Below are 14,770 nucleotides of genomic sequence, written 5' to 3' on the forward strand. Positions count from 1 at the left end.
GGAAGCTCTATTACCTTAATATCATCTTGCACTCGGAATAGGGTTTCCCAGATTTCTGGAAGTTTGTCAATAACGTCATCCAGTGGTCGGCCTCTTAATAAGTCATTCAGTGCTAGACAGCTGAAAACGCAGTTTTGTTTCAGACAGGGATACAATACAATACAGGAATAAAATACTAAAAGCCAAAACACCACAAAAAATCCCACCAAACATTATTCTCATCTAAACTTACTTCCAAAGGCAGGCCGTCATTGGCAGGAAAGACCTCTGGGTCTGACTCTCATTTACGTTAAAGCCACTTTGCATCATTTTGGCAGTGTAAAGGGGCCTGAGAGTCAATGAAAATGTAACACACACCTAATAAAAATCCCCTTTACACTGCCAGAAAGATGCAAAGTGACCTTTGTGTAGATGAGAATCAGGCCTCTCTGTCTCCAGAATAAAGCAGTAGGCTCATGAAGCTCCATCTCCTTCAACAGATACCTTTATTATATTTCCCGGCCCTGATTCACCACTGCTTTTCTCCAGCTTGACTACATTTGATTTTGGAGGAGTGACACTGGCATAAAACTAGATTAAGGGAGTGGTGAATCACACCTGACAACTGCTACTCACCACCTTCTCTGACAAGCCTGCTTCCTCATTCGGTACGGATCTGCTTCATTGCACATTTAAAAAAATATGTATACACCAAAGTACAACACAAAAGCCCACACACTGCAACCTGCTTCCCTTTACAACACAGGCAGATGGTAATTAAAGAAACTACCATAAATGCAATCTGGTTTCAAATCCTTGTAACTCACCTGGATCAAAACCAGTTTTCACCCAGACACCAATGGTACTTTATATGCTGCAATAAAAAAACCCCACAGCACCAAGTCTCGGAATCTGGGTCAGCTGATCCAGGCTTCATCCTCCTCGCAGGGTGTCGGAGCCCAGGCTTCAGGCCAAGCCTGAATGTCTAACCTGCCGTTTTACAGCCTGAACTCCAGAGCCCGAGTCAGCTGACCCAGACCAGCCACAGACGGGTCTCTGAACTTTCACTGCAGGGGAGACACTGCTCCTTATGAGAGGTCTGAGTGTCCACATGAGGCAGCACTAACACTCTTCACATAAAGATGTGAATCTTTTTTCCGTAAACAATAAGGATAGCATTTTATTCTCCCCACTCCTGTATTTCTCCAGAACTGCTGAACTAGTCTGGGTCCAACTTTTAACAACAATAAGAATGCAGCCTTTGGCAGAGACCAGTCCTGGAAAACTTCAGCCAGAAAAGTGAAAACTGGAGAACATTATGAGCAACTGAAAAAGATGGTTTATAACGGAAACACTTAAGCAACCTTAATTACAGCTGCTGTAATCCAGCTCTAGGTTTATTTTCTAGCCAGAGTATGATAGTCTAATGATTCCATCTAAGTCTGGGTGGGGAGATGGAATGGAGGCATTTGATGGATCAGGTTTGGAGCACAGATTAGATATTTATGCTGGTTTACTGATGAACTATATCAAAAAATGTTTAACTAATAGCAGCTCATTATCAGAGCTGTATCTAACTGCACCCACCTATCACCAAGTCCTTATACTACACACTGATAAATGGATTGTCCATAGACTCTGACCATGACACAAGATACGTCCACACTTCAAAACCCAAACACACATACCACACACAGTGTGTGTCTCAGAGCCCAGGTCAACAGGGCTCATGCTACGGAGCTTAAAAAAAAAAAAAAAAAAAGCAGTGCAGACCTTTCTGCTTGGGCTGGAGCCTGGGCTCGGAGTTGCTCCCTGCTCGCCATGTTTCAGAGCCTGGGCTCCAGCCAGAGCATGTACACGGCTGTTTTTAGCCCTGCAACACAAGCCCGAGTCAGCTGAGCCTCACTGCCGCAGGTTTTAGTTTGCAGTATAGACCTACCCTGAAACTTTTCAGGCTCTAGGACCCCCAAAAACTTTGCAATCAGAAGACCATTTTCTTCAGAGCCTTTAGCCCAGTATTGCAGCAGGGCTGAATGGGATCCAACACTGAAACACAAGGCGTTGCGGTACATCCTACCGCAGCACGACTCTATTTTGGTGCTGGGTTCCGTTCTGCCGCTATCTCCTCCCCACCCCTCGGCCCTTTTCCTTTCTAAATCCACTAGAATTTCTAAAGACGTCCTGCCAATTTTGTTTAAAGAGGAAGAGGTCACTGTTCAGCTATACCTGGATTCTCTGATCCTCCACATGTTGCTGGTCAGATTGTTGAGCAGATCATCCAGAATCTCCTTCATGTATTTATCAACCTGGTGGAAGAAAAGAAAAAAAAAAAAAAAAATCAGACAAGGAGCAGTCTGCAGCTTCCCACCAAGGCTCTGGCCTTGCAACTGGATCCACATACAAGGGTGTGACTGCATGATTGGGACAGTAGCAAGCAGAAGTCCAGGTCTTTAGCTAGTACCTGCCAAGATTTTCCACCTTTCTAAGTAAGGTCTTTGTGGACGAGAGACAGTGCCCCCAGAGATACCAGCCAAAGTACAGCAAATTCTGATCAACTGTGAAAGGTCAGAGCTGACCTTGCATGAGCCTGTTCTGCTTGGGCTGGCTCTCTTGCTCCAGTTTGGAAGGCACTTCCCCTCTGCTGGTTCAGAGCCCAAGGCTGAGGGGAGCCACATTAGCCACATGGAGGAGGGAAAGTCTAGAGCCCTCCAGCCCTTTTGTTATGGGGAGGTTTGGAAGCAGAAATAAACAGGTCTCTAGAGCCTCTGAATCTGCTTATGCAGTTTCTTATGGGGAGAGATAGGATTGGGACTGCTAAGAAGAAAACTCACTAATCTATTCCAGAGTTTCAGGTGCCTAGCACTGAGCTCTCCTACCTCCTGTAGCTTGGGGACAGCTTCTTCCACTGAGTTAGCATCTGCCTCTTCCAATGAGCAACCTCCTCGCCACTTCAGGGAAGCTGATCAGCTGATCTTTGGCTGCCACAACCCCAGAGCCCTCTTCAGCCACTGATGGGTGAACTGTACCCTCACAAAGCAGCAGGGGCCCCTTGGGGCTTCTCATAAAAAAGGCAGGAAGTGCTGCAACCCCCTACTTTATGGGGTATCAGAGGTTGAATGTGGCCCTTGCAGATGAGCTCAGGAAGGTCCTTCCATGCATAACAGGCAGCGTGGAGACTTCTGTGCATCTTCCATTTCTCCCAATAAATTCCACATCCCAGTTCTACTTGGCTATGTTAGGACCTACTCTACATAGTGACGGGTTTCCTCTTCCTCATACAGCACAAATAAGTGCCTTTCACAAAATGCTCCTAGCTACTTCTTGCAGAGAATCCCGTTGAGATGCTCAAGCACGTAGCTTTGCACTCCAACACCCTACAGACCCAAATGGGACATGAGAACTCACGCTCACTCACCGCAGATTTGTCGGTGACAAGCGCGTTCCAAATGCTGGTCATAGCCTGTCGAATGCCCATGTTGGGATCAAACTGGTAACGATAGAGACGGGGGACCAGCTGGGGCAAAAACGGAGCTAGCTGCTCACCAGCCTTTGTAGCTATCACATTGAAACCAAACGCTGCTCCCTAAAAGGAGGAAGAATGGATGTATTTAATTCACTTCAGAAGACAAGTGCATCTATATTACTTGTTTAGGGCCCATTCCTGAGCCCACTGAAGTCAACGGCAAAGCTTCCACAGAGATAAGCAATGTAGGATCAGATCCCGGTTGCACCCCTGATTTGTTATTGCTCAGTTACATTTTCTATGTTATCTGGTTAGTATAAAAGTGAAGCCAAATATTGACCTTAAGGACCAATCCCACAGCTTTGAGCCACACCGTCAGCCTCCCAACAGGTAATGCAGTGCATGTGCAGTGAAGGGAAGATAACTTAATAACATATCACATTCTCTCTCCCTCACTCCTTTTCATTTTGAGGCATCTCCTCAGCCCTCCGATCTAGAGATGGCGAGTGAGGGGTGTATACATCTGTGCAGCAGTGAGCATTACAAGCAGCAGCAGATTTTCCAAAGAAAATGTGTTCCCAAAAGGAATTGGCCAGGTCGGAGTTTTCCCTGCACACACACTGTGTTGCATTTATAAAAACAGGGATTTTAAAAAAAAATTAAAAAAACACAAAACTCAGGTTATAAGGAGAGAGAGAAAGAGCGCGCGAGCGAGCACTTCTCTGCATTTCTTTAAGATGCTTGGGATTACTGCTTTGTATTCATCAGGGTTTAGAGGAACTCAAATGGCACTACTTCATCAGCCCTACTGCAGTCAGAAAGAGGGACTGCCAACCCTTAGGCTGAAGTGTAGCTATTCACCCAAGTAGTCCCAGTAACATCAGCGTAACCGAGCAAGATAACGGCTCAACAGTTGAAGTAAGAGGTTCAGAGTCTAGCCCACAGTGATGATTGTTTGCATTGCTACAGTCCGTACTGTATCATAGCTGCCATTTAACTACAGAGAGAATACTGTGTCACAATTTTTTTTAAAAAGCATGGCAAGTAAATACAAAGAAACTCAGTCTTCATTTCCCCTACTGTGGCAGGGATCTAAGATCAGTGGCAAACCATAAGGCTACTGTAACAGGGTGGCAGAATCTATGACCCCACTGAGGATGGAGTGCTCTTCTATTAGCAGACATTAGAATCCAGCATAAAGTTGCTGTGTAAATTCTGCTGACTCATTACAGCAGGTGCAGCTTGTTAACTCCACCAGGCTATAAGAGAAAGGTGTGAACCTCTGGTTATAGGAATCGAAGGGCAGAGATAGGGAGGTCCTGCAGGAAACACTGGGACTAGTCAAGCTCTGGAAGAAAGTTTAGGCAGAGGCTTACGGTCTGCTTAAAGTGGAGTTTCTAATAAAGCCAAATCACAGCAAGGGAGCAAGTGGTGAACCTGTGCAGAACAGACAGGGTATTTGAAGCATACAGGAGCACTCCCTGCTTGGTTATTAAAACAGCTTATTTTGTATTTCAAATGGGCTAATGAAAAAGGATATCACATTAATAAAAATCTTAATTTAGAAATGTTAAAATAAACAAAATATTTTTTTAAATTAGTTAGAATGAATAGGAATTATGGTTATTTGACTTCAGGAAGCATGACAAGTCACATTTTGGCTTCGATAAAGGGTATAATGGCTAAAGAATGTGAGTAGTTGATCTTTTGGTAAATAAAATTAAGAGCATTATTTCGAAGACAGTGATTAAAAAACAGCTGGTGTGCTGTGACCAGTGCTTATCACAATCGTCTCACTTCTACCTTGTGCTCCACCATCCTTTTTTGTCAAGTCCACTTGTTTTTTGCCTTAAATTTAGGATTTGAGCTCTTCTTGTTAAATATTTGTACAGTAGCTACCACATTGGCCCCAGCCCCTATTTGTTACCACAGTATAAATAATAATATTAACTATAATTAATTACAGAGTGGAATGTGGATTCAAGCAATATAAATAGTATTAAGATTTGTTGCAATAATTTGAAGAAATATGTAATTCACCACTTCACATGCTGGTAGAGTCACACTAGAACACAGTATCTATGGCCAAAAATTGCACACCAATTGTTAGAGGAATAATGTAATTACTGGGTTTTTTGAGGTTTTGTGGGTTTTTTTTGTTTGTTTGTTTTTTTAATATAACTCACATAGGTATTTGCATTGTTGTATTAAGTTACCTTGCGCGAGTTCCACATGGCATGGTGGTTGGCCAGATTCATGAATTTGTACACCAGGTCTGGTTGGCTGAGGTCACTAGCCAGTGAACAAAGCTCCTTGTAGGTAGAGAGACCCTGACTTGGGAAGGCAGGAAGGAAAAATTAGTGTAGCTTTTCAGACAGCACCATGATACCTATAACTCCCACCGAATCAAGTCATACCCTGGAGCAGAATTTAGTAAGTAATTCAGCAACGATATAAACGTGTGTCCAATCAGTACCACAGAGAAAAAGCTACAATAACCATTAGAGAGGTAACAAGAGTAACGCAATCAAAATTCTAGACAAATAAAATCCCAGAAAGGGAGGATTTACAAGAGGAGTATATAGCTCTAACAGGAGTTCGGCGCAGAATTGCACCAGTCTCATGGGAAGTCATCACTAAACCTACCCATCTGGGGTTTTGCCGAGGGCTCCCTGGAACACCACTGTTTCTCCAGTCACTTCGTGTTTGACCCTGGTGGTAAAACAGGCCCAGCATTAGCTTTTCCGTGCACTTTCTGGGAACAGGCTATCATTCACACGCTGTACGTTCAAATACCAATGAATTTGTTTCACTATATTTGCCTAGTAAATTCTTGTTAGTTGGGTCCCGATCATGCAGACTTCTGCGCACGCTTAACCTCATACACTGCAAGTCCCGCTGACAACTATAAACTGCTTTTTACTTCTAACTGTATCTGTTCCCATTCACTGGGGCCAAGGATCCAAAAAACACTTATTTAGACAAGGTCTCTATCCCATTCCAAAGGGCAAAATACAATCCCCATCTGCCTCTTAGTCCCAGCAACCACTGGAATTTTCCCTGTATTGACCCACTCTCCTAATTTATGGTCCTCTGAAGTTAGTGGCAACACTCCCATTGATTTCTGTGGGACTTTTTCTAACCTTTGTCTAACCTAACTGCTTCTCCTCTCAGCAGGAAAGCTATCCACTCTACCGCAGAACCATCAATACTTGCTATGTGGTCATTTTGGCTATAATCAAACATTTTTTAAAATATCAAAAATATTAGAAATATAACAGCAAAATTTAATTTCCAGCCATTATTCCTAGCACCAGGCAAGCAAGGGAACTCCCCTGCAGAGAACTGCTGGGACTGTAAATAACCCAAAGCAGAAAGGACATTGGACTCTTTTGCACAAAAAAGAAATAGTTCTTTGTTAAAACTTGATCAGCACAAGATACATTTGACCCACAAGGCAAACCCCAAAACACCTTTTTAACATTTCAACCATTCAGCATAGCTCAATAGGCTAGAGTTCGTTGTACTTAGTTATCACACATTGTCAAACACGTGGGGAGTAGGTGAAAGTTGACTTCCACCATTCTGATCCTAAGAAACCTCTCTCTCACTCACACACACACACACACACACACACACACACACTTTCAGAGTGGTTATACACACTGGAAGTTCTGTGCTCATCATACCTTTTCCCAGTCATAAGCGTATCAACAAGCGTGGTGACCAGCTCCTGTTGATCTTGTTCACTACCTAGTTCATACACTAGCCCAAGGCCTTTTGAAGCAACATCTTGGCTAAGTTCTGCAACAGATTTCATACAATAAAAGCCAAGTGTGTAAGTAGTAAGAAAAATACCAATGAAGAGAGAATTAAAATAGGAGCTAAAAAAAATGGGATCTATGACATGGTTAAGTGACATCAAAGGTGCTTGGGCCTAATCCAAAGCCCAGAGAAATCAACAGAAGGAACCCCCCCCTACTGATTTCCGTGGGCTTTTGTTTAGCTCCTTAGGCACCATTTCTTCAACTGGACCTATGCAGGTGGACTCCTGTGCGGATTTAAATGGGGGCACAGCCAAAGGTCTTGTCCATGCGGATTCAACTGCAGGGCTGGAGCCCTGGTACACAAACCAAACAGGGGAGCCTCATTGGCCTCCACGACACTATAATCCCAGAAGATGGGGAAAGCCTGCCTTCCAATGGAAATGTTGATGCAAACAGGTTAAGGGAGAGAGAAATGTTTCATTTGACATTTCTGCAAACAACATGCAAATGTGTCCATTTTCCAGTAAAAATTATATTTCTACAAACATCTCGCAGGGCTGAACAATAAATGTTTAGATGGTTTTATGTAACTACATTGAATAGCAAAGATTCTCTCCCCTCTGTTAAGAAACTGTTTGTTCAAAGACAAAGCACATAGATATGGTATTACTTACCATCATTATCAGAAAGAACTGAAACAAATGCACTTTGAATCTCCTTGAGATGAGACTGAAAGATGAAAGAAGAACATGTCTTTTTTTATTCTTGGTTTTTACCTCCATTCAATTTCATCTAGCAGGGTCTAACAGATACATTCAGACTATTTTACTGCTGTCACAATCGTAGTTCAAACAGACATTACAAGAACTGTACTCATTTCCTGAGAAATTGAAAACAGGCCATCTGAAGTTTTGAAATTATAATTCTTTGCATTCATCCAACATCTTGCCTCCAACCTCAAAGCAATTTACTAAGTAACATAAGTGTTACTCCCTTTTTTTAGGTTTCAGAGTAGCAGCCGTGTTAGTCTGTATTCGCAAAAAGAAAAGGAGGACTTGTGGCACCTTAGAGACTAACAAATTTATTTGAGCATAAGCTTTCGTGAGCTACAGCTCACTTCATCGGATGCATTCACTGGAAAAATACAGTGGGGACATTTTATATAATCACACACACTGTAAGGAGAGTGATAACTTAAGATGAGCTATTACCAGCAGGAAGGGGTGGGGGAAGGAGGAAAACCTTTTGTGGTGATAATCAAGGTGAGCCATTTCCAGCAGTTAACAAGAACATCTGAGGAACAGTGGGGGGTGGGGTGGGGGGGAGAAATAACATGGGGAAATAGTTTTACTTTGTGTAATGACCCATCCACTCCCAGTCTCTATTCAAGCCTAAGTTAATTGTATCCAGTTTGAAAATTAATTCCAATTCAGCAGTCTCTCATTGGAGTCTGTTTTTGAAGTTTTTTTGTTGAAGGATAGCCACTCTCAGGTGTGTAATTGAAAAGAAAGGATTTTTTGCGGGGGGCAGGGAGAGAGGGAGTGTCAAGTAACTTGTCCAAGGCTACAAAGTGATTAAGTCAGAAAGAGAACCCATATCTCTGAACTTCTAGCCCGTCCTCATCAGAAGATCGTACTGCCTCCTTGAAGACCCATTATTTAGATGAGAACTCTGCAAAAATAACTTGATGTGGCACAACTGTGTGAGTTTGAAATTTAGTAATAGTTTAAACCTATCTGGCATCTTTCATCCCAAAGCATTTTGTCAACTATGTACAGGCACATTGCTGCTGAAATTCAGCACCTTGGGTTGGAAGGTGGCAGTCAACTGGATCATCATTGCCTATTGCATCAGAGTGGTGGGGAGAGGCAATTTTGGCCAAAACCACTGGGGTAAACTCCTGTACTTAGGCAGAGGACCAGGGGATCTTTAGTGGTCATACAGAGTGGATAGGCCCTCAGTTTTAAGGTCTCGTCCAAAAGATCCCAAATACAATATTAGCTTATCTGCCTTGGAAGGGCAGAACTGACCCTGCTGGGATTTGAACCTGTGGTTCCAAGTAGTCTGGAAATTCCAAACCCGATTTATTCTTAGAGATTTAGTGTTCTGCAAAGAGAAATCCTTTAAAATGCCAGTGACACCAACCCCCTTCGCCTAAGGGAACAGGTCTTTGGGGCCGTATCCTGCAGTCCTTATGAAAACAAAACCCACACTGACTTCACTGGAAGTTAAGAGGCCTATTAAGGCTGTAAGAGCCGTGTCATCACACAGGGCATGCAGGGGTCACATGAAGATCTCAGCGAGTCCATAAGGAAGGAAAGAGGCAAGAGCGGCGAGGAGAGAGAAAGAAGGCAGCAAAGCAAGGCAGAAGCAGGTTTTCACCTTAATTTCTTTGTGCGTGCTCAGCTTCTTCACCAGCGACAAAAGCCAGATGCAGGCTGCCTGCCTGACGTGGGGGTTAGGGCTGACAATGTGCTTATTCAAAACGAGGTCCAAAACCCAGGGAACCACATCGTTCACTTTCACAGCTGTTTGGATGGAAGAAGATAAGGAACATTACATCGACACTGAAATACACACATGCTTATCGTCACTTAATGCAGTCAATCAACTCATTGATAGCTCTTCACTATAGTGTAAGCACTCACACTGCACCGTCAGACTGCTTACTCAGGAAAAGCCCTGCGGAAGTCAATGGGAGTTTTGAATGAGTAAGGAGTGTTGAATAGGCACCTCTTGGCCCAGTCTTAAAATATCCTTGGCCAAGACTCTGAACATCCGGTACAGGTTTGAAAAACCCACAACAGTCCTTGGACTAATAGGAATGGTGCAGACTATGCCTGAACGTTTTAGGGTTTTCTTAGTACCCAAATTCCCCAGAGGGACTCAAGCTAGCTTCTACCTGATCCTGCAAACACATATACATGTGCTTAACACTAGGCACAATTGAGATCAACAGGACTACTCATGCCTATAAAGTTAAGCACGACTGTGAGCGTTTGCAGGAATGGGGCCCAAGATTGAAGCTATGGTTTTTGTAGGCAGCATTTTTCGTGCTCACTTTCTTCCATATCCAAAAATCCGACTAGCGAACAAAATGTGCACTTGGGCGCATAAAATTGGTTCGATATACAAGTCCATGCACACGCAAATGCAGTTTGTTCATAGCAATCCAAGCATTTGTGTACAAAACCTCTGGCAAGGAAAACCAAAGATTCCGTTTTAAAGTCTGCTTTGGGAAATTTGGCTCTAACTGTTTTAAAGGATTTATACATATTAGATATGAAATGAGCATGGGAGAGCATAATAAATGATCAAAGCAAACAGCAGTTAATTGTATATTAGTAAGAAGCAGATTTCGAAGCACACACTTCGAAAATCTTTTTATTGTCTCTCGATATTTTTCAGATTGGTCAAACGGGGGTGGGAAAAGCCACTAAATAGTAAAAAAAAAAAACAGGCAAACGGATTGGTGAAGGGACCAAACCTGCAAAGTACTGAGCTTGGGAACTGCTAAGAGCCTCTAACTCCCACTAATTAGAATCAGTGTCCCAGAAGTGCTCAGCTCCATGCAGGACAGGACCCTCAGGTTCTTCATTCCACCTCCAAATCTCCCACATCAACAATGTATACCTGCAGGAGGAGTATACTCTTCCTCGGTGACCATCCAAGCATCACGGGCAGCCACTGAGCTGGTTCCTATTGCAGCACTGGTAATGGCTTCACCAACGGTGAACTGAAGTTCTATTTGCTTGGCCTGAAAAATACAATAGGTACTTGCTAAATAATCACCTTGTTAATGACCAACCCCGACAATTCTCATCCCAGTTCCGAGTAGACCAGCACAGTCAAGTGGCATTTGAAGAGATTTTCAAAGCTCCCTAGTTTGGATGCTCAGCCACCATTAAAATTGATGGCAATTCAAGTTATAAACCCCCAGGGCAACTTTGAAAACCTCAGGCCTTTACTTTTACAAAATGCTTTATGGATTATTTTTCAGCCTGCTATAAAGTGTTCCTGGAAGTCATTACAACTGTTCTGCATTTGTCCAAACCAGGGAACAAAGGTGATGCAGCATCCTTGACTGAACAACAAAAGGTTTATTCCCTTTATTCAGCTCTCACAGTCAGTGTAAAAAGAAAAGGAGTACTTGTGGCACCTTAGAGACTTCATTAGTGTGAAACATTGAGGTTTTATTGTACTAGGCAGAAGTAAAAGATTCCCCTACCCACCACTTCAGGGAACAAACTGCTGTTAAATGTTCTATCCAGACACACTGAAAAGCTGAGCAGCACAATCTAACTTGAAGAGATGGAAAGAAATTATTTGCCCCTCACAAGGGACACGCAAGTAAGATTTAGCTTTGTTCTGTGTCCCTCTACCACTTCCTCTCTATTGCTTTTACCTGCATCAGGAGCGGAGCAGGCACTGAACTTTGCTACTAGTTTAATTTATATATACATAATTTTTTACTATTACCTGTAGCCCTAAGGCCTAATTTTCGAAGCTGCTGAGCACCTACAGTTCCCATTGGACTTCAATTAAAGCAACAGCGTCTCAGTTCTTAGCAGAATCAGTCCCTCAGCTTACAGTCTTTCAAAATTAGTTTCCTGCAAGCTCAGATAAATCCTTGTGCTCAAGTAAACATTTTGTACAGGAAGCTCTCCAGTCCTCGGAGAAGTTCTAGGAAGAGAAGCGCTGCCTTTTGAAAGACCCACTTTGAAGATACAAATGTCATTTTTGTTGCTTTTATGATCATGTCATATTACAGGGCTTGGCCACGGCAGCAGATCTGATATTCACTAATCACCCCTGAATTTTCTAACTGCTAAATGCGATTATGATCAACTGAGAAAGAGAAAACCAACCTGCAACACTACCCTAATGTGGAAGGAGTTTTTCATTCTTCCTTCCAGCATCTTATTCAGTAAATTAGCAATTCTGAAATACTGTGCAGAATGGAACAAAATACATTTCCAATATAGAGCAGAGTTCCAGGATTAACAAAAAAAAAATATTGCTGATTTTTTCTAAAACGCTTAATTCAATCGAGCTACACCACTCAACGTCTTTCCAATACAATTTCTGTCCTTTGTTTAAAATTTGTCACAGGACCAAGATATTTTGACATTCAACGTATATATTTAGTACATTTTAAAAGACCAGATTTTCAGAAGTGGCCTCTAAAAGGGCCCGTTAACACAAGCACTTACACCTGTGCTTAACTTTATAGACATAAGCAGTCCCATGGACAATATGTCTGTAAGTGTGTACGAGACTTGGAGCTAAAACTGAGGCCACAGGTTTTTACATGCACAAAACTTCTCTTCACCCTCTACCAGCCTGCTTTGCAAACAGAAAGAACAGATCTGAAAAATGGAATGAGTCACTTCAAAGAGCAGCTCCCATTTCCCTTTGTAAATGTGGCCCAAAGTATTCAGAAGGCTAATACAAATTGGAACACTCACTGAACTGTAAGGGATAACGTAAGGATAACTGCCTTACCTCCACAGAATCCATTAGTCCTTGCAGCAGTAGTTTCTGGTGGGGAAAGTCTCCATCTCCCACTGGAAAGTAACCCAGCGTTTGTATTGCTCGCTCTTTCATCTTAAAAATAGAATCACAAGATTTTACTCATAAACCCAGCAGGCACTTTTTCAACATAGATGCCTCCTAATTTGAAACCCAGAGCTTTTATTATTACTCTTTCACACCTTCCCACTGAGTTTAATCAATCACCAGTGGTCATAGATTCCTAGAAATCAGGGATGGGGAAAACCTACTAGATCATGCAGTACATCCTCCTGCTAATGCATAACTTTTCCCTACAGCACAGCACGAGCTGGACAAAAAAGCCCTCTGGAAAACGTCTCAAGTGGTGGCGTTTCCCCTCATTCCATTTGAGGTCTAGTCCAGGGCCCAGTCCCTTTTACGCAGTACTGTTAGAGAAGTTCTTCCTGATTCTCAGCCACAATATCCTATTTTCTTAGTTTCATCCCAAGAAGATAAAAACCACAACAATTATTATTTATTCAAGGGATTTTCTAACAGCCTTTGGCCTAACTTTCCTACACTGAAGCCCAGGGTAAAACTCCTATTGCTCAGTGGGACAAGAGTTAAACCAAGGCTGAGTGCTTTTTGAAAATGTCATCACCAAGGCTGTAAGGGTGACGTCTCTTAGCTTGATAGGTAATCACGTTAGCCTCAGTTTAACCCGAAACAAACAAGAACAAACACGGAGAGAAAATATGCCAGAAACAAAATTAACAAACCAACAAATCTTGCCTTATTTGTTTCCTTGCCAGAAGGGATTCTGGTCAATAAACTTTCAACAAGATGCAGCTTTGTAAACCCGGTGCCTTCGCTGGGAATTGGCAAAGGGCCGTTCCTGCCAATTTCCCCCAGTGCTGTACAAGCAGCAACTGCCAGGAGCGGAGAGGTGCTGTCCAAAAAGGAACCTACAGAGAACCAACAGGATGACTTGGTTTTTGTCCCTACAACCTGAGTGCAGTCAGAAGTATAATTTTTTTTTTTTTTTTTTTTTTTTTTTTTTTTAAACAGGAGGCCAGCTTTTGCTCTCCTGTATAACAGAGAGAATCAGGAATGAAGTCAGAGTTACAAAGAAGTAAAACCAATTTAAATGAGAGAAGAATATACCACAAAGGTACATCTGTGTGCATCTGCTCGTCTCTCACATGGGAGTCTATTTCTTAAATTAATATTGGAGTAGTGAGCATCGTTTACATCTGATCAGACAACAGTGATGGATTTGCCAGTCTTTAAGAATGTCTCCATCAGACAGGTGTTACTCAGCATCAAGGCCACTATCAGTAGATGCAGCCAACCTGAGACATATCCTGAACCAGTCGGGACTGGAAACTATGCTTACATAGATTCTCATGTCAAGAACCAACAGTGCCAAGGTGCAATACAATAACCAAGAGTGACGTTACCTATTGTTTCTGTTGTGGTCTTTATGAGCTGGTCTTGTTCTGGCATGACAACGATATTTGGCTCTTCAATGTCATGCATCTCCATCATCCTGGTTTTCCTTTTGGCCAGGTACCTTCCTACAGTGAATCCCAAAGCCAACAAGGATCCATGTTGGATCTCCGGGTTCTACAGACAATACCAACATGATAGGAAATCTACATAGACACAATCATGTGTTTTACATAAAGTGTACATGAAAAGACAGATGTATAGGAAGGCCTGCTGGAAAGGTACAGCACGAAAATTCTGAGCTATTGCCAACCCTATGGGGTTCTCCTTAGGTTGTCGATACCGTTAATGTTTTTTGCACAATTTAGGCTTCCAGGGGAGATTTTCAATAGCTAAGGGATTGGGGAGCACAAGACCCACAGAAAGTCACTCTGCTTCTAAATTGCTTAGGATTTTTTGAAAGCCTCTCCCTCAAGTTACCAGGAAAAAAAAAAGCCATTTGTAATCCTTTAGTTTATAAATATATCCTTCTGCATGTGAGCAGTGCTGTCTTCCCCACACACAAGAGACTGAAACAAGGGGACATGTTCTGCTCTTGCTTACTGCAGATAAAATCCCT

The 14,770-nt window shown here is 42.6% G+C and overlaps 1 protein-coding gene across 5 annotated transcripts in view; it reads right to left on the minus strand.

Annotated features, from left to right (window-relative positions):
- Positions 1–14,770, minus strand: part of ECPAS (Ecm29 proteasome adaptor and scaffold) — a 95,225-nt gene that overhangs the window by 31,134 nt on the left and 49,321 nt on the right. For all 5 annotated transcript variants that reach the window (XM_038403192.2, XM_038403191.2, XM_038403193.2 and 2 more), the window contains 12 exons: positions 14,163–14,328; positions 13,495–13,667; positions 12,715–12,816; positions 10,843–10,966; positions 9,592–9,737; positions 7,884–7,938; positions 7,132–7,246; positions 6,089–6,154; positions 5,659–5,776; positions 3,395–3,562; positions 2,206–2,285; positions 15–120 (listed from right to left, as the gene is read on the minus strand). In XM_038403192.2, the coding sequence (XP_038259120.1) occupies positions 15–120; positions 2,206–2,285; positions 3,395–3,562; positions 5,659–5,776; positions 6,089–6,154; positions 7,132–7,246; positions 7,884–7,938; positions 9,592–9,737; positions 10,843–10,966; positions 12,715–12,816; positions 13,495–13,667; positions 14,163–14,328 (1,419 nt within the window). The remainder of the gene's footprint in view (positions 1–14; positions 121–2,205; positions 2,286–3,394; positions 3,563–5,658; positions 5,777–6,088; positions 6,155–7,131; positions 7,247–7,883; positions 7,939–9,591; positions 9,738–10,842; positions 10,967–12,714; positions 12,817–13,494; positions 13,668–14,162; positions 14,329–14,770) is intronic.

This window comes from Dermochelys coriacea, chromosome 5 (genome assembly GCF_009764565.3).
Source record: "Dermochelys coriacea isolate rDerCor1 chromosome 5, rDerCor1.pri.v4, whole genome shotgun sequence".
Classification (NCBI taxonomy): domain Eukaryota; kingdom Metazoa; phylum Chordata; order Testudines; family Dermochelyidae; genus Dermochelys; species Dermochelys coriacea.